The sequence below is a fragment of the Athene cunicularia genome (assembly GCF_003259725.1).
Source record: "Athene cunicularia isolate RWA chromosome 5 unlocalized genomic scaffold, athCun1 chr5_part2, whole genome shotgun sequence".
Taxonomy (NCBI): Eukaryota; Metazoa; Chordata; class Aves; order Strigiformes; family Strigidae; genus Athene; species Athene cunicularia.
In genome coordinates this window covers 7,512,097-7,539,152 of record NW_020799102.1, presented here as the reverse complement: position 1 = coordinate 7,539,152, position 27,056 = coordinate 7,512,097, and the positions used below count along the sequence as shown (strand labels likewise).

General features: G+C 40.9%; 1 protein-coding gene across 19 annotated transcripts in view; it reads left to right on the top strand.

Annotated features, from left to right (window-relative positions):
- The window catches only part of BRSK2 (BR serine/threonine kinase 2), a 315,364-nt gene that overhangs the window by 235,943 nt on the left and 52,365 nt on the right, over positions 1-27,056 (top strand). For all 19 annotated transcript variants that reach the window (XM_026850206.1, XM_026850203.1, XM_026850207.1 and 16 more), the window contains exons 6-11: positions 5,727-5,760; positions 6,642-6,710; positions 9,655-9,801; positions 17,315-17,346; positions 22,748-22,912; positions 23,632-23,729. In XM_026850206.1, the coding sequence (XP_026706007.1) occupies positions 5,727-5,760; positions 6,642-6,710; positions 9,655-9,801; positions 17,315-17,346; positions 22,748-22,912; positions 23,632-23,729 (545 nt within the window). The remainder of the gene's footprint in view (positions 1-5,726; positions 5,761-6,641; positions 6,711-9,654; positions 9,802-17,314; positions 17,347-22,747; positions 22,913-23,631; positions 23,730-27,056) is intronic.

Below are 27,056 nucleotides of genomic sequence, written 5' to 3'. Positions count from 1 at the left end.
TAGTAATTTAGCCCATCCACATTAGGATATGACCATTAATTGTGAGCTTGTACAGTTTTTTTCCTGACAAATCTTTGCCTCATTTGGTGTTTGGATGATGTAGAATTTTGAACAAACAGCTATGTAATGTTTGGGGTTTCCTCATCATTCATTTTATGGATCCGTTCATAATTTCTGCTCACTGCATTCAAGCCTTGCTGTGAATGCTAGGTAGGATTTTTATCATAGTATCTTAGGTTTACAAATATTAATTATACTGGGTTTGTGTTATGTTTGCCACATTGATCTGGTTATCTCCATTTTTATGAGGGCACGTGATTCTGCAAAATGAAACTCAAACTTGGCAACCAGTTCTGAGTGTGCAGTTGGATACTCTGGGACCTAATACCTCAGAACACTGTGTTTGATAACAGTCCTTTGCTTGGAGAGCAGAGTGCCTACCGACGGCAGCTGCAGCTCCACGTGCCTATAAATACTGTAAATCAAACTTTGGATGTGTCGCACTGTGATTTTGAAAACTGGGGAATCTGCAACTCATCATTACCTGTGAACGTCTCATTTTAAGGTACCCGTTCATTTCTTTCACAGAAGGATTCTGTGGCCCGGACAGAGAGTGATTCTCCAGTATGTCAGTCAGCTGCCTCTATCACAAGCTTGTCCTTCACGACATTAAACTTCCCTCACATTGTTACAGACTTCCCAACTTCAGCCTCAAGTAAAACAGAGGTGTTGGGGAAAGCACCGCATCCACTGCCCAATCCTGACACAGAGTACAGTATAATCTCTTCAGGCTTTATTTTAGCAATTCTTAATTTTGGAATACTTAACTTTGCAATCTTTATGCCCTTTTAATATGGGGTCTGTTTAATTTTTTTAATTATGATCTCTTAAAAGGTTCCAAGTCTTAATAATTTGAATTGATATATTAATTAATGAAGTGATTTGCAGATTCCTCAAAAATGTAATTGTGCTCGAGGAGTAAACAGCTGTAAGATGGCTGAAGGCTAGATGCTGAGTTTTCTCATATAAAGCTAAATGCCTGAGTTGAAGCTTTAATGGCAAAATATCACTCAGCCTTAGCTACAGCTACTGCCTTAATTACAGCCTTACCTACAGCTACTGCCTTCACTGCAGCCTTAACTACCCACTGCTACTGGAACCATTTCTTCAGTCTCTCCCTCTCTTACTTTTCTATGTGATCTGTGGCTGTTGCGTTCTCCGCTCAGGATGCTTTAATGTTTGTCCTTCTCCTGAAGAGTTCCCTTTATCTGTTTTGCTACTGCTCTGGCATTTCCCTTCATCTCAGCCCTTTGCTACCCAGCATGGGGGGACAGCACAGGCAGCCTTTTGCGCTAGTGGGTAGCCTCTGTCTCTGGAAGCCAGCTTGGAGATGGTGGTTAACAGGGGGGAAAGAAGGGACTTGAGCATCCAAGTGACAGCAAAAGCAGCTACACATAGGAGGACTTCAGTGCACTTGTACAACCTCGTGTATCAAGGTAACTTGATGCATAAGAAATACAAAGGGAAGGAGATTTCTTATTTCTCCCTCTCTACAGAAACTCTGCCTCCAGCTGTAAGGCCTAAAAAATGGCCCTCGAAGAAGCTTTTCTTCTTCCCCAAGTAGTACCATCTTAAGGCACGGAACTGAAGGACATGGACACTCATCTCTGATGGACCTGGGCACCAATCAGGCAGTGTAACGCATGATTTGTCACACTGTGGAGTAGGATCACGCAGCTTTCCCTGTGCTTCTTGGCCAACCAACTGCTTCTCTGGAAAAGCAGTTGCTGCGTATTCCCGGATAAACCACGCATGGGCAGTGGATTTGTGTGTGCACAAGTGCAGGTCTCTCTTACCTGCGTAATGAGACCTCTAGGTCAGAGGCACATCACACCTGCACTGAAGATATGGCCTGGTTGTCTCAGATCTGCTGTAGCTGCACTGTATCGCGATGTGCACAGATCAAGAACTACTTTTCTGGTTTGTCAGATGACATTCAGGATAGATACATCAAGGATATATACATTTCTTTCTGAAGGCCTGACTTACCTGTCAAAGGCTGTCCTGGATTTCACAGTTGCACTCAGGCTTATTTCCTCAGGTTGAAATCCCAGATAATGCTTTGCTAAGGTCCCCCAAGATCCTTAAGATTACTGTGTCCTAGCGCCATAGCTGTGAATGACCGTTCAGAGAGCCCTTCCTGTCCCAGGCAGACTAGCGTGGGAAAATCCACATCACCCTTGAAATAAACACTGCCAACATCCGTGCTTTTTTTGCAGCAGTACCCGCAGGCAGCAACTGCTTCTTGATCTTGCTGAGCGATATAGTTTTTTGTTATCAAGGACAGATTGTGGCTTTTGCTGCACAGAGATGTAGCAAAACGAAGAGGAGATGGCCTAGGGGAAGAGGCAGGGAATGTTGCTCTTGACACACGTATATTGAATAATTAGTGATAAGAGCCAAAGAAATATTCATGACTCTGTAGAAAGATAAATAGATTTTTGATTAAATTTGAGTTTTCTCTTTAAAGCAGTTGAAGTTGCTCTGTGATTGGCAGCATGGAAATGAGTTTGCTGTGGATTCTGGCTGGACGGAGGATCCCTTTTAAGAGCTGTTAGCCAAGATAATGCTGCAGATATCTAGCTAGTGTGTTGCTGGCAAGAATTCAGAATGGCTGTGCCAGAAACCTGTGCTCTCTGGGCAGTTGCAGTGCAGCTGTTGAATGATTGAATCAATCCAACTTGTTCAAAGGATTTATTATAGCATTTTCTCCACCCATTCTCCTAGATTTTAGCAGAATTTCAGTGGTGCCTTGTAAGACACCTAGCAGATTCCACTGCACTCCAGCTGACCTCAGGAAGGTAAATGCTTTAAGTGCATTTGCTAGTGGGAGACATAAATAGGTAGGTACCTATCCTGGATTCTTCACAACACTTACATTCTTCTTTCCAAGGATGGTAGCACAGGAAGCTGTAAAGGTAGTTGCATTGCTCAGCATCCACGATTAAGAGTTCTGAAATCTTTGTTGAAATCATTGTATACAAATAAAAACTCAGAAGCACTCTGCAAATCGAGCTACTGACTCTTCCAGTGCATGTCAGATGGCACAGCCACACAAGAAGTATTGTGCTGAAGGATGATGCTGAACTGTACAGGATACCATGTAGGATTTGAGAGGCCTGGCTTAACTTTCTGGCTCAGCCACAGACACCACCTGTAGCAGCCATTTAATGTACCGTGCGTGTCTTTGTGACTCACCTTCTGTAGGAAAGGCAATGGTAGCATCGTACCTGGCAGAAGCTAAAATGCATGCAAGACTGAGAAACTCAGACATGCGAAGTGACAGGAGCTCCACAGTTACCTAGATTGTGTCTTCACTCCTTTTATTACACCCTCATATGTTTTCCAATATACCTAATGTGACTCAGTTACACAGAACATGTTAGAAGTGTTTTTTCTATTCTGAGGTGACTAAACTGAGTGAATGTTCATGGTCTCCCTATGGACCTATGGTATAGGTATGGTATTCCTATACTCTTTATGCTACTGTGTTTTTTTCCAAATTATAGTTGCATTACTACCTTCCCTGCAGCTCCCACACTGCCCTCTTTCCCTGCTCCATCTAAGCAGTCTAGCGCTGGTGACAGTTGGCTGTGCTTGTCCAGTCCTGTGTTGTGGTCCCAATTCTGGTGCTGCTTCTTAATTCTGGTTTGTGCGTACCTTAAGGATGGCCTGTACACTGCACACTGTTTTTATGATATGAAGACACCACCACTAGTCAAGTATTTTCACAACAATAATTTGACTTGTCTTCCAAAAGTTTGTAAGGTCATGCATTAGACCAGTGATGAGACTGTTTAGTGGTTAAGGCTTTGTGGTATTAAAAAGGGCATGTGTAGAGTAGCTGTTGGGTTGCTATAAAGAAACAAATTCACAGGAAACAATATATGTTAGACTGTCTCACTCTGGCCTCACTTTCTCTCCAGTGGTGGCCAGCAGTATGCTGCAAGACCTCCATATCTGTCCCCACTTAGTCAAGAAGAAATTATTTTATTAACGCTGCTGACAGCTTTAGCTTTATTTCATTTTTGTCATTATGCTCTGTTACTAGAGAAGCTTTTGCCCTAAAAGATTAAAGGCTCGTACAAATCCCAGTGAATTCAGTCATACAAACTTTGGTGAGTTATGAAAGCTGTGGTGGCATTGCTCTTGTTTTAGTCAGAAGAGTAGACTCACGGTGAAGTTCTAGTCACCTTTTTCAAACTGTGATCAGCTGCAGCTTTTAAAAACGTTAAGTAACCTTGTCCACGTCCATATGGCTGCAGCGACAGAGCTGCCAAGAGAGCCCAGGTAGTCTGTCCTACCCGCTAGGCACAATTCCATTCTTTCTGATCTCCCAAGTGCCAACTCTGGCCAGCTCTCTGAGGGAAGGCTCTGGCTTCCATTATCTGTTTTGACACTCAAATCGAGTCAAATTTTTAAAATCCAGTCTAAATTAAGACACTTGGGATCACCACTGAGCAGGTAGACCTGGTTAGAATACCTGTGATAACCTCTTAAATGGGGGGCAGGGGATTGTACAAAACTCGTGAGTTCCACCTTTCCTAGAATTTGTGAGAGATCAGCTGCATTTTTCTCTCCTTGCTTAAGCTTTGCTGTCAAGGTAGCTGCAGTCCCCAGTGTACCCTCAGTTTATTATCATGGTCTGCCAAAAGCTGTGATACCAAATCAGGGCATTCCATGCCCACGGGATGATATTTTGCCATAAGATAAGTGCAGTGTGTATGGAAATTCAATTAATGGGCTGTCTCACTGGGCATTAGTGTAGCATCCTAGCACAAAGCTAACCTCACTGTGCTTCTGTTTTGCTCATTACTTTGTGAGACAGGTATTGCCCAGACATGATTGCGTTTGTCACAAGAAACAAATGCACAAATGAAGACAGGCTCAGGGACTGCTGGGAGGTGTCAGTATAAACAATAGCATGATTTGCACACAGGTCTCAGACAGTTTGCATCCCTTTTACTTGTCAAGTTACTTTAATGAAGGCTATAAAATAAATAGCCGAGGCTGTAATCTTTAGGAATTAAAATGATTACCTGGCAAGTAGAAGTAATTAACTATTCTCAGCCAGGAATCAAACCAGAGATATATGGGTAGAAGGATGTGAAAAGAATATATTAACTCCCTAGATGATAGTACTACTGTCCATCCTTTTTAGTTTTTGTAAAGAAAAAAAAAAATTGCATGCTGAAATCATGTGTCGGCAGCTTTTACGACCGCTGGAGTAATTGAGAGCAATCTTAGCAGAAGAGATGCAAGGTATGGTTTAGGGATGCATGTGTTTGGTCTGTAAATATTGTTCTGTCTTTTTTCTCATAAAAGGATATCCAGCGTGGGCCTTCCTTCTGATTAGATACAAGGCCAAGCTAAAGGGTGGGATTAGAGGGCTGGAATTCTATATAGTCACAGAATATGCCTGGTCTTCTCTTCCTTTCCTTACTTTTAAGAAGTAGGGCCATGAATTTTGAGTTATGCTAGGTCTTGGCCATTTTCTGAGTTTCTTAGAAATGTGTTCTCACTGAGGTAAGGAAAAAGTGCTGGTTTTGCACACCTGTGTTTTCTATAAGTGAGCCAATTATGAATCTGCTAAACAAAATGGAAATGCATGTAACCGATAAATACCAGGCTGTTACATGCTCATTTGACTGTATTTTGTGTTTCAGATCACCACATTATGCTTGCCCTGAAGTCATCCGGGTAAGTTGGTTCACATTAGTGTGTATCAATACATTTTTTTAAAGTGTCATGCATTGCAAGTACGCAGATAGACCCTCTGTACGGGAAATCTGTCCAAGGCAGACAGCAGTGGAAAGGACCCGAGGAACGTAACTATGGTTTTGTTTGTTTGCCTCAGCCCTGAATCAGGCCACATCGACCAGATGAGGGGAATGATTATATGTAATTCTCACAGCACCCTTCGTGCCACGTGATCAGACAGAAATACAGCAGCCTAGTTTAACTTGATTTTTCCACTCAGGGGATGCAGCCCCCTATGCTTTCCTGTCTCTGATGGGCTGTCATTTCAGCAGAACTGGGGTTGGCTCTCAGTGCCGTTGGTTTCCATTAAACGATGCAAACTATCCTTTCCTTCTGGTCTCCCCTTGCCCTCTGAAAATAAGTGGCCAAGATTTCCCTCTTTTAAGGCACATCTTTAATGTAAAGCCAATCAGGAAGTGTGCAGAAGAGACTGTCTGGACAATACTATGAGTTTGCAAGTAATGTGGCTGGTGACAAGCTCACAGAAGAACCAGGGGAGAGAAGAACACCTTCTTGACATCCTTTAATGCACTTCTGACACTGTTTAAGTGCCAGATCATTTGTGAGTTGTCGACCATTCCTGCCCTGCTCCCCACTTCTGAGCTTGTTCTCACAGATCCCAGATAAGACTGTAAGCTGATGTTCATCAAAATTCAATTAATGAGCTGTGTCATGGCCTCCTCGTTGGGAAGGCCGCCTTGGGAAGCACGTGGTTGAATTGAAATGTGGGGTTTCCCATTCTTCCCTCTCTTGTTCTTCAAGGATAATTAATTCATTTACTAGTGAGCAGTCTTTTGAACCTCTGTGTCATTCCTGCGCAGGGAGAAAAATATGATGGAAGGAAAGCAGACGTCTGGAGCTGCGGAGTCATTTTATTTGCGTTGCTAGTGGTGAGTCATCTTCCTTGCGCTATCCTTTAAAAAGAAAAGAAAAAAATCCAGAAATGCTGCTGTGTTTAATGGCGATTCTATTGACATCATGTACAGATGGGTTTTTTTAGTTCCCCTATTTTTGTATCTCTCGGTTGCATCCTCTCCTCTTACTTCTACATCAGTCCCAAAGGAAAAGCGTGAGGAATATTTCACTGCTTCTTTGAAATGCTGCTGCCCTGCACAAGGAGAGCATAGACAAGCATCAAAAACTTGTACCCATAAATCCTCTTTGCTGTGTAGTGACATTGCAGCACGTTTTTTGACTGGAAAGGATGCGCAGGTTACAACTCCAGGATACAGAGAGTGTCAAATAAGTTGTCCTTTACAGAATCAAAACATGCCTGGGTTTGGGAAGTGTTTGGTTTTTCTGGTGTGTGTGTATATATGTGTTTCAGAAGGTATATGCATACATTAACTGCAGTGTTTTATCAAGAGAAGACTTGAGTGAAACAATTTTGTTTCATGCAAGTATTGAGCTACATTTTAATTTGGTACACTTGGGAATATAAAACTGAGCCAGTAGTACAAAGTTTAAATTAGTTTCCATCTGGCTCAGTAATGCTTTCTTTAGTATTCAAAATGTGGTACCCTGTAACTTACCCTTCTTTTGATCAAAGTTTCAGTTCTCTTGTGGAATTTATTCTGATTTGCAGTGGTAATGTAATACTCCTGAACATACAACAATTGGATGTCCAGCTGAAGGCAGACAGGCTTGGCACTTCTTAGCAATTTCTATAGTATAATGTAGGAAAACACAGGTTTTGTTCATATAAGCATATACCATGTGCAGCTTGAATACTGTATATGAGAATAGATTTTATGTGCGTGTTGAGATTTTTATATCTATAATAGTTCAGATTATCATCTACAATTATAAAAATAACGAGCCTGAAGTCACATTTTTAAGTCCTTGTACATTTACTAATAAACCTAATTACTTCAATTTAAAGGATTTATTTTGACAAAAGCATTTGTACAATGTACAGAGTTAGATTTGGCACTTTTTTTTTTGTTTGTTTAAAATACTTGAAAATTTTAAAGGATTTTTTGTTTCCAAAAATATGCTGATAATTTTTTAAATGGCCCAAATCAAAACACCTTGACATAATCTCAGTATGATACTTTAATTCACCTTAACCCATATTACTCTTTTTTCCTTTTTAGTCACTACAATTCACTGACATTTTTGAAGTTTCAGATTATTTATCCTGATGTTGCAAGGGAAAAATTTTAACTATCTCACTAGATAGCACCTGGTCATCTGTTGCTCCTGAGCAGCTATTTTCATGGCTGATAAAATAGAACTGTATAATGAGTTCTTAATATAACTTCTTGAATTTTTAAGAATAGAAGAGAGAATGTGTCAAGATGGTTAGGATTTGTAGGAGTGGGCTTTTGATTTTGGGGGTGATTCTCTGTCAAGATTTGGTGTCTCTCTGTTGCAGCATCTTCATCTGTTCTTACATATGTACAGGAGCCTGCGAAATGATTGAAATAAGTCTGTTATTGATGGAGAGTGCAAAGCTCTCCAGTTGATTATGTCAGGGCAAGCCCTACAAAAAGTCTCAAGCTGTAATAGCAGCTGGTAGTAATAAAAGAGCTGTAGTTGTTACCTTCAGGAAATGCCACAAAGCAGCCTTGCTGACTTCACCGTGGCTTAAATTGTGTTACCCAAAGTACTGACCTATCGGAATTGATTTTCCTTTAAGTCTGGAATGGTTAGGGGAAAAGTAGGTAACTCAGGAGATTGGTTACAGAAGACGGGGAGGCTCTTTCTTCAAGGCCACTTGAATGAACAAACAACAGCAAATAGTGCCCAGTAGTGGTTGCCATCAGGTGGGCTTTCTGAGGCTTCTGTAAATGGAGCTGTTGGTCTCCGTAAACCATAGGCACAGGATTGCTTCTACAGATGCACTACTCGCTGTAGTAAGAGCAGTGCCAGAATTGACAACTTAAAGCTTCATTATCACAGCAGCTGACAGCTTGCAGCTTCCCACAAACCATCCTGGAAATCAAGGAAGCTCAGCACCTACTAGAATTAGGCAGTGAAAGAAGGAAGTGAGAATATCTAGGAAGGTGCAGACTTGCTATAAAAGGGTATCAACTTCAGTTGGTGGAGTTATCCTAAAGATTTCAACTTCTTTTTTTTCCTTTTTGTCCTTGCAGCAAGCATAGGTCTTTTGCTGCTTTTTGTGGCAAACTGATGATCTATGTGAAATGTAATTTCAGCTAAAAAAACCTTAAGCCGTTTATGTAAGTGAGTTACAATAGAGAAACAATAGGAACTGATGGCCTGACCACAGCATGGGAATGGAATGGAGTCTATTAAACAGGTCGAATGTCTGCTGCTTCCAAAGGCTGATGTTGGCTAAGGCTTCCTTCAGCTGAGTCATTTCACTGCTCCATCAGAAAGAGGGTGTTCTTACGGTCTCTCAGATGCTGTTCACCTCCTTTTCAATGTCTGCAATAAACGTATCTCAGGATGTAAATAAGGAGATGATAAATGTTGGTGCTGTGAAAGTATGCCCAGGAGGAATACTTTCAAAATATCAAGAGCTTGAGCTACATTTAAGTGAATCCATGCATCTTTGGTGAATTTGCCTGGAAAAGCAATTTCATATTTTGTATTATGTTCTATACTGGTAATAACTTTCTAATTAAAGGTCTAATAACAAAAACTATGTCCTCAGTTTTGTTTCCTGTGTTGGCGTAAATACAGCAGCACTAAGAAATAATTTCTTTTCAATGGATAAAAAGGTTTTTTCACATATTATAATAATTTATTATGAGCTGCCTTCCTCTTTTCCGTTCTCTCACCATGTTTATCCTGGCTTTTCTCCTTTTGCCCTCCCCAATTCCCTTTCTCTCATCTCTCCCATCCACCACTGTCACATCCCTGCAGGGTGCCCTGCCTTTCGATGACGACAACTTGCGGCAACTGTTGGAGAAGGTGAAACGTGGAGTGTTCCACATGCCACATTTTATCCCGCCGGACTGTCAGAACCTTTTGCGGGGGATGATTGAAGTGGATGCCTCGAAACGTCTCACGGTAAGAAGGCGTTTGCTGTGAGTCATGTGAGCAAGGCTTCGTTTGTCACCTTCTTGCAGTTCCGGTTGAATAACTAAGGTAACTTGTTGATTTGCTGCAACTCCTGTGTGTTTCCTCCTGAGCAAAGAATGAGTGGAGTTGGTGGAGCCTTTGGGAAGAAGTTAGTTACCTTCTCTTTTGAATCCTGAAGGCAGATTACCTTTGTGTCTCTTCTCTGCCTCATAATTCTCCTTCATATATAACAGTGGGCATTTAGAAGAAATCCCTCATAACGTCATTAGAGTGCTACTGACCCATTAGCACATTTTGGAGCGCACCTGAGTTGTCTGGCTCTCCAGGCTGGTACAGCAGTTTGTTGGGGACATGATGTAACTGTTTGAAGGTCAAAACTGCTAGGACTGTTATTTGAAGCTTTGCTATTAAACAGAATATGCTTTTCTTACATTTTTGACAGAAGTGATGGCTTCTCACTCCATGCCACACAACCTGCGTTGTATTCTATGCTGGATTTGCTCTGCATTAACCTCTAGCAGCCTTCAGAGCAAGTGTCTTCCAGTCTTGTGCCCTGCAGTCCTGAGCACCATCAGCCCCACAGTGTTGAGCTCCTGGCACTCAGCACTGAGTCTTTGCACCTGAGATACAACCCATCACTTCAACAAGAGACTCTACAAGGGTGGGCTTTACAATCACTGTGTAGTGATTGTATCCTTCATTAACACTGCGTTAATGTTTTGGGGAATTAAAAAAAAAAATTAGCAATTAAAATCATTTTGGAAAGCAAGATTGCCTGCTTGTCAGTGGAGGCGTCTGCCTTTATGGGTACATTGCCCTTGTAAATCCTATTGTCAGGCTGTGGTGATGATTTTATACAGATTTACTAAGCTCACAGATTCTGAGTGGGAGTATGTATAAAGAAATGTAAATTTAAAACTCCTCCTGGTTCTTCAGTCTGCTAAAATATTTATAAATAAACTCTCAGATCACTGCTTGGCCTCTCTGCTGAGATTGCTAACAACAGCATCAGTCTGTGCCAGCTGTGGTGGTGCTTTTGGGATGCAGACACCTGTCTGCTAAGAAGTGAACTGAAACTCCCTTCGCAACTCTCTTTACAGTATTACCTGACAGCTGCAGTTGGGTCTTTCTTCCATTCATTATGAAACCAGGTCATGCTCTATTTAGTGACGTAGGTGAAAACTTCTTTATGATATTACTAGTATCCCCACTTCTGCAAACCTAGTAGCCGTCACATTTGCAATACATAAGTAACACTGATGGGGGGAAAATACCCCACACAAAATACCAGGCACTTTAAAAGGCCTTTCTTAAATAGATTTTTAAAGAAATAATGTTTTCCAAGTATTTTCATGGTAAAGCCACTGCAGAGGTTAGGGCTATACTCTGAGACATGAAACAGCTGTTCTTAATGACCAAGAAAGTCACTAAGTCTCTCTTTTGCTTAGTTTCCATTCCATAATGTAAACATAACAGGTTTTCTGTTGGGTTTTTTTTCCTCTCAAAGATCTTAGTGCCAATGGTTTGAGTATGCCAGGGAGCAAATCATCAGATGATGGATCTTCTTCAAATTGTTCTGAGTTTTTCCGTATAGCGTAGTCCCTAAATGTTTTGAATTGTGCAATACAGCAGAAAATGTACACGAGTAAGAGAGAAAACAGTTAAGGCAAATCAAGGTTCCAGAGTGGCACCCCCCTCCCCCCCTCCTTTTCTTGATCAAAATTGAGCTCTTATTTCCTTAGGGAGGAAAAAACCCAGGTACTTATTGACAAGCACTAACCAGTGAACTGTGAATTCAAAATAAAACATATTCAAGAGCTGGGAGTCAGGAGGAAAAAAGGATAGCTCTTTGTTATTAGCCGCAATCTTATTTTCATTATTTTAGGGACTCTTGGTTTGCCATCTCTGCTGCTGTCACACTTGTAGGCTGTTAGCGTAGATTGCCAGGCAGAAGGGAGCTCTTTGTTTACCATACAGGCGCTGGGAATATATAGTTCATTTTGAGGAGAGATCTGAATTCTATTTTAGCTGTGTCCTGTGAAAAAGGGTAAAAATATGGGCTTATTTGGAAGCCTTTATTCCTCGAAAATATCTCACTTGAATCAATTTGATATTTATACAAAGACCTGAGCAAAAAATTGTGGCTTGGGTACAGTAAGTACAGATGTAGCTGTTACCATTACTGACGCTCAATATCTCACTGGTGAATTCAGCATAAAAATACAGTGAAATATAAGGTCACTATAATTTTTTTCTTTCATTTTTCCCTTCCTCTCTCTTCTTTGTTCCTTTTTTTGATTTGTATCTCTTTTCATCCAACTGCATTTCCCTCCCTGCAGTAATTGCCATTTCACAGCACACCCACACCTTCCCCAGTCCATCTGTTAAAATGATCAACAAAAACAGAACTAGCGTTCACGTTTAACTGTCATCATTCGGCTTCAGTGTTAGAGCCTGAGAAGATTAATGAAGAGGAGGGTACTCAGAATTATTGTTGTTGGCCCTTTCCTGCCTTAAGAGATAGGCATTACCTTTCGTTGTATAGGATTCATTTATGGAAAGGAGACCTTATTATGTCTTAGTGGAATATTGTTCATGCTCACATCACGTATTATGTAGTCTCAAGTATGGTTAGTGGGACGTCCTTTACCACTGTCCTTTACTGGGCCTATTTTACTAAACATGCTTTAAAATCAAAGAACCCATGTTTTGCTTTCAGTACACTGCAAAGTTCATCCTAGCTGCTGGTTATGGTATTTCTGACCACCCATACTCATCAAAGATGAAAACACAAAGAATGAGTACTAAGGTGGTCAGCATTTGAGAGAGCCTGTCTGAATAGCACAGCCTAAAAGAGCTCCACGTAGTCTACACAGATGATGTCTAAGAAAGGTTGTACTGGTCGTCTGCATATTCATTAGAGGTAATTACTAGTGAGAGAAGGATTATTTAAACTAAAGAAAGATACTGGCACAAAAACAAATGTATGTCAAATGGCCTTACAGGAAAGTAGGCTCGAAATTAGAAGCAGCATTTGAGCCATATTAGTGGGGTTCTGGGACAGCTTTCTATTAAGAGTGGTGTCAGGAGGAAGAAGTGAACTAGTTTTAAGTTTGAGAAGGTTTATGGAATAGAGTGAGTGCTCTTGGTGCCTGCAGTATCTTTTAGTTATGTGCTTTTCAGAAAGTGAATGTTTTTTTCCTTGGAGGTTTCAAATGATTCAGCATCTCTACAGCAGAGAATCACAGCTCCTGTAGTGGAACCCATTTGCATTCTCAGCTGATATTTTCTTCTACAGAAACACAAAGGGGGCAGAATAAGGAGCTTTTGGTCAACTTTTCTTTTAAAAATGGATGAGCATTATCAAAATTTTGTCTGTAGAACAAGGCAGATCAGAGCAGATATTGCAGAATAAGCTATTCTGATAAAACTGTGTTGTGGTTTAAGACCAGAGGGCAACTGAGCACCACAAATCCAACACAAGCTGTTACTGTTCCAGTGCTGACATTTTATTCCAGAGTAGAATGACTTGTCTTCCATGCTGGGTGTCCACATAGTCTGAAATACTTGTCCCTGAATATTATCCAATTTAAATTACACACATTTTCAGAATCTCCCCCCTGATCTTTGTTTGATTTTGTTTCTTCTTGGATTTAATGTATGCTAATGAGGGACCACACCATCTAGAGAATGTTAAAAATAAATGAACAAGGGAAAACTCACCTGATTACTTCTTTGTTTTTTCTAAAAGGTCTTATGGTAAGGTGCTTATCACATCATTTAAATTATCTCACTTCACCACTTGTAGAATGGAGATAATTGTCCAGTTGATGTATTTTGGCTGTAAGCTTTTGACTGCCAAGGGCCTATTCATGCACCGTGCACATAGCACAGGGATACTTTGCCCTTGTCAAGGTCCCTGGAGGCTGCTATAGTACGGCTGCTACTACTGACACGGATAATAGTTTCACCAGTGCTGTTAGCACTGCCACCTTGAATCCCTTGGTCAGGAAAAGCCTCTATCTTGACATTATACAGTAGGTTTAAAGCTCAGACTAGAGGATCTTCTGAATGAAGAAGATTCATCTGAGGTGTGGGTCAATTTAGTGCACAGATAGGCTTGAGACTGTTTGCTTTCGGGACAGGGAAGTTTGAAATTTGACATGAGTTCAAGCCCAGAAGCCTTCATTCATATCCACAGACTTTGAGAAAGTTTTTCTTTAGGGCAGAACTTTTTAGCTTGGCAACCGCTCTGCTGAGATCAGTGCCGAGGATGTAGACAGCGCTGTCTTGTTTTCCATCTGCCTGTCTGTCTCCATCTGTTGTTCCCTGCCTTAGAAATCAGACGTAAGCTCCTTGGGGGAGGAGACCTCTTTATCTGATGAGCTTGTACAGCTTTGTAGCACAATGGGTCTCTCATCTGTGAGTGGGGCTCTAGATGCTACTTCAGTATACAAGTTGAATATATATTGCAAGTATTTTTACATAAAATTGTGATAAAGGAATTCCCCTTTTGCTTCCATTACAGCATTTTAGCTTGCAGAAGTCTTCCCTCTGACTGTGCATGTGCAATGGATCCGATCATGTTTTGTTGTTTCGGAGATGGCGTCATCAGACAATTGCCTGCGGTGGCTAGGAGATATTAGGAAGCAGCATTTTTACAGCTTCCATAAAATGGCATTAAATTTGGCAAATTCATGTGCAAACAGCAAGAAGAACCCTCTGGGAAGGGTTGTTAAATGCCTTCGTCACTTAAATGCATTTAAACATTGTGTTTAAATGAAGGCAGGAGGAGTGAGATTAGCTCCCACTGTGTATCTCCCTCCCCTGCGTTGCATAGTAAAAAGCATACAGACTTCTCCTTGTCAAAACCAATCGCCCTCCCATAACCCTCCTGTCACTTTAGTGCAGATGAGAAGCAACAAAGAATTAATTAATTACCTTTAAAAAAGTAGTGAAGATGTTGGCAGCAGCAAGCATACTTGTAATAATATTTCAATGCAGTTACGTTTGAATCAGAACAGAAATGGGTTTCACAGAGTACCTTTCATACCTGGGACATCCCAGCATACTTCACAGCAGTGGTTTTGCTGAGGATTGAATGGCAGATGTGTAGGTAAGCAGCAGCCATGAGAGCTCTCATACACCTTCAAATATATATCACGGTGCTACGGGGCTTCTCTTTCAGAGGAATGCTAAGGGTTCATTAGCTTCAAGGAAGATGATCAGCAGGGATGGGCAGAAGGGATTCCTCCTTGACATCTGCTCTGAACGAGCCCAGAGGTTCAATGACTAAGCCGTGAACTGATGACCCTCCTTCCTTTCCCCTCTGTGACTCAGAAAATGAAGTTCTGTTGCCTGCTTCGCCGTGGCGTTTCTGCATATCGCAGGCACAAAAGAACAATGTGACCCATGGAGACAGAAGATGCAGCAGGAGAAGCAAGCATGAAAGAGGCTTGGACATCGCTTAGCTGTATCATCTGCATCTTGTCTGAAATCATTATTGTCTCTAACCCTCCATGTGGTGTATGTGAAATAATGAGTAGATATGCATCTCAGAGTGGTTTTACCAAGCAGAGGTACAGTACTCTCCCTAGCAGATCCTCACAGTACCATGGTCCTGATAAGTAACCGTGCTAAAATCCTGTCCCATGGAAACTGTACAAAATGGACTCTTATTATGTTCTGTGTTTGCACCTCAGCTTGCAAAGAACTAGGAGGAAGAAGGCTGTGTCTCCAGGCTGCTAGGGGAACACCGTAACGTGCACCTTATCTCGAGTTAAGCTGGTCAGGGGCGATGGCAGGGTGTAAGGAAAACTCCACCTTTTTTGTAATAGCAGTTCAGGGATGAAGGGATTGCCTAATGCAAGGGGAATTGTGATGCAGGGGAATTATTGTGACAGAGCTGAGGCCACAGCTGGAAATTCTGCAAGTTTGCCCGGCCCCCCTGGATGTGTGTGCTGGGGGGCACTGGTGCTCCCAGCGCTTGGGCTGGGGAGAGCACAGCTAGATATGCAAGTACCAACTGCATCTCTGATTGCAGTGTTGTAAAGTCTTGGTTTTAAAAGGTGCTGTTTGTCTCTCATACTGATCCCTCCAGCCTCTTGTCATGCTTCCCTGAGCTGCGTTCCCTTGTTTCTTTGTTTTCAAGAAAAAACGTTTCACTTAAAAAATGATCTCACAGAGAGCCGACCTCAGATCTTCCTGGTTTCCCAGGCATGGAGCTGTTGTTCCATAGCACAGAGGTCTCTGATTCCTTGCTCTCTGTGGCAAACACCTACTTGCTGTCTCTGAGATTTTGTTGTTTGTCTGTTCCTCTTTTCTTTTTTTTTCTCTCTGATTCTCATTATTCTGGTATTGAAGTGGAAAGTAATAAGAGCAGGACAGCTGTCTCCGTTCTTCCTGACCAGTTTAATGGGTCTGTGATTTCACCTTATAGCTGTTAGCACTTGAGTTTCCTTCCAGCTCTTGCCTGCCTCTCACCAGTGTGTTGCACAAGCACAAGCCTGTGTGCAGTGAGTGTGCATATTGCTCTGCGTGTACAAAGGTGCTTCATAATGGGGAATATGAGAAATATTGTCTGCATAATTAATAATCCCTGGGCACCTCTGAAAAGGTCTTTTCTATTGTGTGATGCTTAAAAAAAAAAAAAAAAAAACCAAACCCCACAGAATAGGAAGGTTCTGCTGTAAGTATGTCATGTGAACTTTTTGTTCACTGTTAAAAGAGTTTCTCTTGGGAAAAGGGTGTTACTCTTTTCACCATGCTTGTGGAAAACACTGTGGTCGTGTAACATTTGCTGGGATCTGCCTTCCATGGGTGGACAAGGGCTCTGTTGACCTTTGATCAGTCCTTCATTGCATAGTAAAACACTTCGGTGTGAAGCAGGAAAAAGGGAAGTAAAAGAAATTTGCAGTCTGGTGTTCAGGTGCTGGAACAATAAGTGGTGCTATTTTGACATAGAACCTTATTCTAATTGGTCTTCAGACTTTAACGATAAATGTAAAGCCAATCAAGAATGGGTCCTGGCAGGAGGTCATATCACACATGCACAATTTCTGTTGTTTATTCACATTATCTGTTTGAACCTGTTTGTATTTTCTTCTCTCTCTCTCTTTTTTTTTCCAAAACAAAACTAGAAATGAACTTAAGGTGTAAAGAGTCAGCTATTATGCACATATAGAAAGGAACAATTTGTTAGCTTCAATTAAGTTATAGAGGAGAAGGGCTTAGGAAGGGAAAAACTTAAATTGCCAAACCATTTGCCTGTGAAGCCCTTGTATTTTATTCATTTTCCTGGGATTTGCTTCTGAATGATTCCTTATGCCCAGAATTACAGTCTCATTTCCAGTGAGGATGAGGATGCACAGAGCTCCTGTTGTTTGCACAGATCCATCTCTGGAACGTTACACTTACTTGAATAAGCCTCGAGTAAAGATGTCTTGTAGAGTTACCTTTTCTATTTTACACCACTAATTCCTTGTTTTCTTTTCCTTTACAGCTAGAACATATTCAGAAACACATATGGTATATGTAAGTAACACTTCTTAAATTCCCTTTTGCATGCATTCTTTATTGGTTCTGTTACAAGAGCTGATAGTCTAATGATCTCTGAAGAGAAAGACTAGAGTTTGAAAGCAGCTTTCACACAGGTGGAGAAAGGGACAGAGGACAGAAAGGCATCTCTTTTTTTTTTTTTTTTTTTTTTTTTTTTTTTTTTTTTTTTTTCCTTGTGCTACTCATATAATTTTATCTATATATACCTCAAGCCAGGAACATTTTCTACAGTGGCTAGCAATTGTTTGAAATAAGACGTTCAGTCCAGCAACTTGCTGTGTTAAAAAGATACCTGCAAGTGAGCAGGAAAAAAACCCCAACTAAGCGCCATATTTAATTTGCTATCCAAGTGCTACAGACAATCCCTTGTAATACCTTCTTGACAAGAAAGCTTTAATTCGCTCCTTCTCAGCATCTTGGCTTTTCTCTGAAGTAGAAACAAAAATGATGATATTGATAAGTAAGCACCTGTGAACAGGAGTATTTCTGTCTCATAATCCCTACTCCTCCTTCTTCACAGCAAGCTAAGAGGCTGCTTCTGACCTTGTAACCTGTTGATGCGAGAGTAGTTTTGTGGCTTGATTAAAAGCAGCAGTCTTGACAGTGAAACAGGAGGTCTGTGAGAAAAGTACACGCCTGTCTAGTGGTTTGGGTGTAAGGAAGATTGATGGCTTTTAAAAGTGACCTTGCACTTTATGTAGCCTTAATAGTATATCAAGAAACCTAAGTAAATAACAATTTTTTTTTTTATATACTGATGATAAAAACTAATCAAACTAAGGAGAATACTTCACATATTAAACAAGGAAATGATGCTTTGATACAGGCTTCTAAGGGTCAGCATACCTACAGGTTCCCCAGGTGGGTAATAGGGAAAGTCCTGCCTTCATAATCCTATCATTGCTCTTGGGAAATACTTGAGGATGATATGAACTGATGTTTAAGCCTGTCACCAGGGAAAAAAAACACCTTTGTTTTGATTTGTTTTGTTCTCTCTAACTCTGTCTTATGGGTAATGTTCACTTCTGGATTTATCTGACTTCGATGGTACCTGAGGGCATTCAACAGTTTGTTGAATAATATGGTTTTTTTCTTAGTTCACCTGAAATGGTGGCAGCAGTCTGCCCATTGCTTTTTCATGCTCTCTACAGTTACCAGTTGACATGGCACCTTTTTAAACCAAAGAAGGACTGGAGTGTTGTTTGCTGCAGGTTTTGGGGTTTTTTTTTTAGAACTCATGGATAAATGGAAGGGTGAAATCTCTAACTGTAATCTCTGAAATACCCCTCCTATAACGACTTGCTAGCAATTCTAGAAGTAAATGCTGTTTACATCAGACTGGAGAGCTGATCCCTATTACTTTAACCCTCCTCAAGATTTTTGCCTGTGAGTTTTCACCTGTTGGAGGACTGTTGTCCTGGATTCACACGCACAATTAGGCAGGAGTTATTTCATGACTTTATTCTAGAATTAGAATTTAAAGATTTTTTTTTCCTTGCAGACATAAGCGTTCGAACATTTTCATGCACTTCTTAATGCAGGTCAGACTCTCTGATGATTGAGACAGTAAACAGTTTTTTACACCAATGGAAATAGCATCTGAGGCTGATTTCAGAAGTAGCAATTGAGTTTTGCAGAAGCAAGTCTCCCCTAGAGTCCCACCGTAGTCAGTGCAGAGAGAGAAGGGCTCTTCCAGAAGTCTGTTCAGATTGTCTAAAACAAGGTTTCTGCTCAAAATAGCTTTTTTAATTAGTCTCTTTCTTATTTTCTCTATACTGGCCATGGATTGACCTAAGGAGGTTAACCTCCTTTGGCTAAATTTAGTCTGTGAATAACCCTGCCACCTCCAAAACTCAGCTACTTTCATCTGGTAATGGTTCACAGCCTCTTTGCATTCATTTTGCCTGGAAATACTGATGCTGACAGAGAAGGAGAGGTTATAAGTGTTCTACTCCATGGTTGTTTTGCTCACATCTTCCATTTTTTATTTATTTTATGTAACGATACTATTCTGTGTAAAATTTTCATTCTTTGTCATATATAGGTTACTGACCTGAAAGTTATACTCAGAACATATAAGTGATTTCACTTAATTCTTCAAATAAATATTAAGGCCACTGTAAAACTGAGGAAAAGATTTAATTGCAGACTAGGCAGACAGAGAAAAAGGTCTTGAAAGTTGAAATCATGATTCACAAGCCTAAAAAAATGAAAAAATAAACCAAAGAGAAACCTTTCATCACCAACCTCCAGTTCTTCTTCTCTCCCACCCAAACTAATTCAGTGGGGTTTTTTAAGCCTTTTTAATTGAAATAATTTATTTTTACCTCAAGCACAGGTTATCATAAATCAGCAAAGAAACAGTAGTTATTTTCACATTTTTTTAATAAAGCAAGAGGGCAAATACAGATAGCAGTTATGATAAATATATACACTCCTGCTACATCAAGTTACTGCCCTAATTGTGAAGGTACCAAATTTGCTGAAATCAGAAAAGAATAACTTTGCTTTGCATTGATACAGATGTGGATCTTGGTGTGATTCACAAGGGAATTTCATGGAGAGACTGAAAAAGTCCACCCTGGTCTGGAATCACAGCCATTGTATGCACCAGTCCTCACAGAACAGGATGGGGTTTAAAGCAGCAATCACATTCATGTGGGCCTTTAAAAAACCTACGTGATCTGCAGTATTCATCATGTGACATTGTTTGATGTCTATGTGGGCTGAAATGCAACAAATTTGTCACTCTCTGCTAGACTGAGAATGGAACAGGCAATACAGTCATGCCAATCACAGCCCAGACCCAGTGATTTTCATTTCCTGAAGCACTGAATTGCGTTGCCAAATGACGAGGTGCCTCTTTGCAGATTTTGCTTGTACCTGATGGGGAGGTGTGAAAATTCCCGACTATGTCTGTGGATGACCAGGTGCAGGGCATAAGGAAAATCCACTTCTCAGTGCACAGAAGATGGCAAGCTGTGCTCTCTAGAGATGGCGCCCATGCTGATTGATACAAAAGAAGCTTGTAGGTGATATTCTGCTATAGGCTAGGGTGACTAGTAGGAAACCCAGATTTTCTGAAAATTTTCAAAAACAATAATTCTTTTTAATCTCTTCAAGTTACCTTAAGGACATCTGCTTGTAACATACTGATTAATTAAGTCAATACTTTTTAAAAGTGCACTGCAGATCATTAAAAACCAAAAACACTCAGCTGCTGTTCAAAGGTCTATCCTGCAAGAATTTATCTTAATGACAAGGTCATCATTGGCTTTAATAGTTCAAGGTTATGATATAATCATTGCATATTACCTGCTGAGAGCTAGATCCTGATCCTAAGAGGTAGGAGCAGCTACCTCTTAAAGACAGGGCACTCCAGGAATAAGATGTTTCTTTAGTTGAACAAGGATTTTTTAATCTAGCCCCTAGATTCAGAACCCTGGTGTCATTGCAGAAGACATAGATGCTTCTGCAAGACTCCAGGGGGGTGTCCAAAGGTGTGTTTTTAGTGGTTTGACACACAAGAACAAATCCCAAGGAGCAGATTCTTTCTCTGTCTTGTATATTCTGCTTCCAGCCCCCTCAACTGAATGAGCAGGGCTTGTATGAGTGCTCTGAGTAAGAGAAGTGGGATCTGACCCATGTTGTCATGACCCATGTAATGCACACCTGAGTCTGACTCCACAGCATGTATCCAGAAAGGGCTGAGCACATTTTCACTGCTTCAAGAGGAGGTAAAATGGAAATTTCCGGGCAGTCTTTCTGCAAGGGATGTCCCACAAACATGGTTAGCAGAGCAGATGCCTCACAACTGCATTTCACCTGGCTTAAAAATAAATTGCACCCAGGAACCTCCAGTGATTAAGGTGTAGCATGTAACTGTCCTGCGCTAGCGTCAGAGCCCTGGCTGCAATGAAGTAGCATTGCCTTCGTACCTTGGAGGAGATAATCTGCATTGGCTCACTTTTTGTACACTGGCAGAGACCTTAAGCTCATGTGTATGATCCTACCAGAGCTGCTTTCTAACCTACCAAAGAAAAATTAAGGACATTCGAATTGGAGCTCCTTTTTTCTGTGTAGACCCTTGGATGGCTCACATTTGAGCACAGAGCATTTTAAGCTGTGTGAGTAAGTTCACAAGTTGTGTTCACCTTATTTCTGCCATCGTCAAAAGGAAGAATCTCTTGCTCAAACACAGCCCCATAAACAACAAACGCTGACATCTGATGCAATTTAAATATTCCTGATTCCTGTTGCCCACCCTGGGAACCTGGACCCAACAGTCACACATTTACATCATATAAAGGAAGGGGAGGACCTCACCCACAGAGTAGGAAAAGCTCAACATTGCACAAAGCATCCATTGAGAAGTAGCGAAGGTTCAGGGTAGACAGTTTCTCCAACCAAAATACCACTTCTGCCAAACCCACCTCTTTGGGTGGATCGAGTTTACATAAATTGCTCACCGCCTACATAAACAAAATCAAAGGAAATTCAGGGTGCCTGCAACATGTATTTTTCAGTGGTTTTAGATACCTTGACACCTTGACCTGTTTCTTACAGTCAGGGCCTTTAATTGCAACAAATAATCAATATTTCCTGAGCCTAGTGAATAGGGTGAGATAATTATGCAGGAAGCCTATGTTAACTACTTTTAAAAGAGCAATATGCTCTACCACTAATGGTGTATTCTGAGGTCTGCCACTGACCTCGGGCATCACACCTGAGCCACAATTTTCAAATTTGCTTGTCTGAAGAGAAGCAGAGATTGTCGTATTTGGGCATGTAAATAAACAGCCTGGTTTCCTCCAAAACCCTTTAAAGTGTGTCAGGCGGGGGCCTGAACACTGAGGTCTCTTAATCACATTGGAAGCTTTAAAGAAAGAAACTGCTGCAATGCCAGTTGTAATCAGAATTGGTGAAAAACAGTGATGGTTTGTTCGCAGCTCCTTCTTTGAAAGAGTCATTCAGCTTGCACTTTTCAGCCCGGTAGCCTGAGGTGTGGCCCGCTGGTGAAACAGCACCTCTAAAGCCACGTAATGTTGTATAAACGTTTGGCATGAGGATGCTGAACAGCTGCTTAAATTATAGAGGGCACTGGTAAGTGAAGTTCCTACTGCCTCTCTGAGTGAACACAGACATTTCTCATTAAAGACCCAAATCCACAAGGTGTTGGTCACTCTTAACCTTCATGGAGGTTTCTTCTGAAAAGAATATCTGTGTGGTTGGGAGCTCTGGTCTCTCAGTGGGAATTTAACAAGCTATTTCCATCTGTTGCTGCAGGCTGTGTTTCAGAGCGCAGGTTCATTTGTGACTCATGTTTCTTTTCTCTCCTTCTTTCCCTGCCCCCTTTCTCATCTTCTTTCCTCTGCAGAGGGGGTAAGAACGAGCCAGAACCAGAGCAACCAATCCCTCGAAAGGTGCAGATTCGTTCTCTCCCTTCCTTGGAGGATATTGATCCAGACGTGTTAGATAGCATGCACTCGTTAGGCTGCTTCCGTGACCGAAATAAACTCTTACAGGACTTGTTGTCGGAAGAGTAAGCACTTCCTCAGTCTTCATATCAGTTGGGTGTCCACGGGCTGGGATGCTTATAAACCTGGGGAGAGGTAGAGAGCGCTTTAACTCATGTCTCTTGATGTGAGGGACTGTAGCAACTTCTCACCCCCTGGCTGCTCCTTTGCTAGTGCGGTGCTGGGAGCAGGCACCGAGCCTTTGTTGCACCCTGTGTCAGAAGCTTACGCCCTGACAGTCACGGAGGCATGGTGCTGGCTCTTCCCTTGCTGCCAGGCAAGGTCACCTCATGAAAAGCTGGGCCGTGCAGTCCAGATGGGGAGGTGTTATTGCTTTTATTTGTGTGGGATATGCCTGTTTGGAAAACTTTTATTTATTTCAAGCTTACACCTGAGAGCTGGTGTATTCCCCGAGGTGTTAAGACACGTGGTGGAAAGAGCATTTAAAAGCTCAGGACCTGTCTTACTGCCACTCTTGGTTTGGACTTCCTGTGGACACTACCTCATCTGTCTTGTGCTTCTGTTCTATGTGTGTAACATGGGAATTGTATTTCCTTTTCTCACTAGCTGCTTGTTGGAGACCGCAAGGTTCTCAAAAGTTTTGTGGGATGTGTATCTAGCTGGCAGGTACATGACCATTTCCAGCTTATTTAGAGTAACTGTAACTGTTTGATGAGAAGGGTTTATCTACATGTTGATGGTTTTTTCTCTTCAAATTTAAAGACTTTTTTTTTCTTATTTTCAGAGAAAACCAAGAGAAAATGATTTATTTTCTTCTGCTTGACCGGAAGGAGAGGTATCCTAGTCATGAAGATGAGGATCTTCCCCCTAGAAATGAAATAGGTACTACAGATATGACCTCTGTCACCATGAACCCATCTCATCTAGTTCCTCTTCACATTTTTTTTTTTTTTAAATATATACCCAGTCGCTAGCATCACTGATACCTTCCCACTGAAACAGTGTACAGCAGCGGTGAGAATCCTCAGCCTGAGGCAGGCAGGTCTGTTCTGTGGTTAAACTCAAAGGCTTCATTTTTCAGGACATGTCTGTCTCAGTGCAGAAACATCCAAGTTGGTCTTGAACCAGATCTTAAAAACTACCATGTGAACCCACAAGCTGGCTCTGTGTAAGCAGATGAGGTTTAGAAGTGGTATAGTCTAGCGGCAGAGTTTTATAATTACTAATCTCCATGCGGTATTGCAGAAATGCTGCTTCTGGAATTGAGCTAGTAAGACTGTGTGGCATTGCATCCCTATGAAGTTATATATGTACACATTCTCTTTTCTGTAGGTAAATGTATACACTGTTGAAAGTATGAATAATATCAACTGTTGATAGTACATACATCAAACTCCCATGTTTTTAGACTATCTTAGAAAGATTTTAAAAACTTAATATGCGGTAAGATTATATATCTTACAAAGCTCTTGTGATACCACTTTATTCCTGAAGAATTACTCATTGGTATTTTAGGGTCCTGCTGATTGCCAAGGACTTCACTGATCTAGACAACAGGAAAAATGCTTCCTTAAAGAGCTAAGTCTTGCTGTGCAGAGTGACAAAAATTCAACTTATTAGTCACTTCTATCAGTGACCCGAAATAGCATTTTTACATAGTAATGTTGTGATTTTCAGGTATTGTATTTCATCACTTTGAAGGCTAGAAGCAAAGTGCTCTTTATTTTCACTAGAAAGCCTGGAATCTCTGAAGCCTACAGGGCAGTGGTATATTGAACTGTAAGTTTGTTAATACTCCATTGAGTTACTCCCTTATCTAAGTTCTAGGCTCCAGGCCCTATAATTTTGCAAGGAAGTCTCTTCTATAGGTGAAGAGATGGAAATTCATAGTCAACACAGTAATTTTTAAATTCTTATTTGGATGGAGTTACAGAGAGCATTTCAGAAGAGATCCTGCTGAAGATGGGTAAATGTGCCAACTGCAGGTTCTGTGGTCAAAAGCCCCTTGCTCAGTGCAGTTTGTCATCCAACACTTTACTAATCAGCTTTTGACTCAGATTATCCTGCCATGTAAGGACACCATCATCTTGTTTTAGAAATGCTTTTGTCATAAGAAAAGAAGCAAGGTGACTCTAGAATCTTCATATCCAGCATGTAAGTGAATACATAGCTATGCCCTAAATACCTCATATATCTCTTTTCCACATGCTGAAGTATTTTCATGGTTTAAACTGAAATATTGTGCTCCACATTTATATTTTTTTGTACAAGAAGTGAAAATGTTCCCCAACAGAAAAACACTACTCTGAATGTGTCATTGTGCCTCATCGGCACATTTTAGACTCTTTGAGCATTATTCTTTGAGTGTTTGTAGGTTGCATTTCCTCTTCCACAGGGGGTTTCCACCTCCTCTGTTCCCAGCAGTATCTCTGAGAACATGGGGCAAGGTTTAATTAAGAGCAGTCATGCTTCTGATGAATATCTCATCATTAGCTATTAGCAATGGCCTTGCACAAACGAAGAGCAGAGAAAAAGTAACAGATTTAATAATAGCATCTTGAAAAAAAGACATTCATGAGAAGTGTGCGTTGCCCAAGCTCTTGTCCATAAAAAAAATGCATCTTGGAGTATTTTGCTTTTTCCTCTTTTTTTGCATGTTAGGTGTCAGAAAGGATGGATGCAGGTAAAAGTATGGCCAGCTCAGACTAGCACTCTCTTCTGATGTCCGTTTTGGCTGTTTCAGCTAAATGAAGCTTTCTCATAGGGCCAGGGAAGGACTGCCTTCACCATCTTTCAAGTCCAGCTCCATTTTCTTTATCTGAAAACAGAGAAATGAGAAACTTCTCAGCAAAATGAATAAACGTCAGCTAATATCTCCTCGAGGAAAAGGCTTTTGTGGGGTGGAGTTTCTTAATAAACCAGATAACAGAGATTGAGCTAGAATAGCCATATCAGATATAGGTGCCTGATCCAAACTCAGAAGTCGAACCTTTATTTCCCACCTTCCCTTTATAAATGGGTCATTACCTATGTGATTCTTTCTTCCTCTGTAAAAATCCTTAGGAATTACTTCACTTCTCTGATGTGAATTAAAAAGAAAATACATCCTCAAAACTATCACAGATCTAGACTAGGACTTTTTTCCCCTATGTGAAATATTTCCAGAGTCAAGAAGAGAAATGCAAACACTGGAGGTTTTCATATTTTTAATTCCTGTGCTTCTGCAAAATCTTCTGCTGCTTTTATATGACACCACTTTAGTCTTTATGGCAGGATTGCTGTGTATTTAACTATAGTATCTTTAGACTTGACAGTGAGGACAGACTCGGTGCCCTGTCATTTCTTACTCAGACCCTTTTAAAAAATATATACAACACTTGCTACCCTCTGCCATGTGTAGTGTACAACTGTAACCAATTCTGAAGAGTAATCAAATACCTTTATCATGAGCTCAACCCCATTCATCCAAGCTTCTGGATGTACTTTCTATCAAACTTTAGTCAGTTGCTGTTGTTGAATTTATAGGTGTGTTTCACCACCTGCTATTTTTGCTTAGTCCCTCTCTTTGATATTTTAAAATCTTGAGCAGCAAGGACTGATATAAAAGAACCATTTAGCTTATTAGTAATAAATTTCGACTTTTTAATTGTGCTGTTGATTTCCTCATGGTCCATCTGGCTACTGTCCTTCTCTCGAGCTTTCTCTTTCTGATGGCTGTGCAAAACACTGTTATTCAAGTCTTTAGCTAATTCCTCTTCAGTCTTCTCTTTTAATGTCCACTGTATATTTGGCCTGTCATTTTTGTAAGTGTCACTCAGCTGAACTGCCATTTGCTAAAGTCTTGTGTTTTGAACATGCTTGGATCAAATTGCCTTTTAATATATCTGTTCATAAAATGTTTTACTTGCCTTTTTCCATCTTTCTTGTTTAGCCTCCATTATTAACTAACTTTGATGCAGTCTGAGCTTAGTCATTAGCTGTGTTCTTCATCTTCCTTCTTTTTCCTTTCTTTTAAACTGCACTTCCACCTTTCTTTCTAATGTCTGATATCCCTCTGTAAACCTTGTATCAACTCTCTGTTGTTGATACCAGACATAATTACATTGTGGTTATGTGTGTCATGCGGCTCTAGTCACACTTCTGATAGCAGCGGTTGTCCTGTGAGATTAATCCTTTCTCGTTCTTTGAACTTGTTTGAAGAAGCAGGAG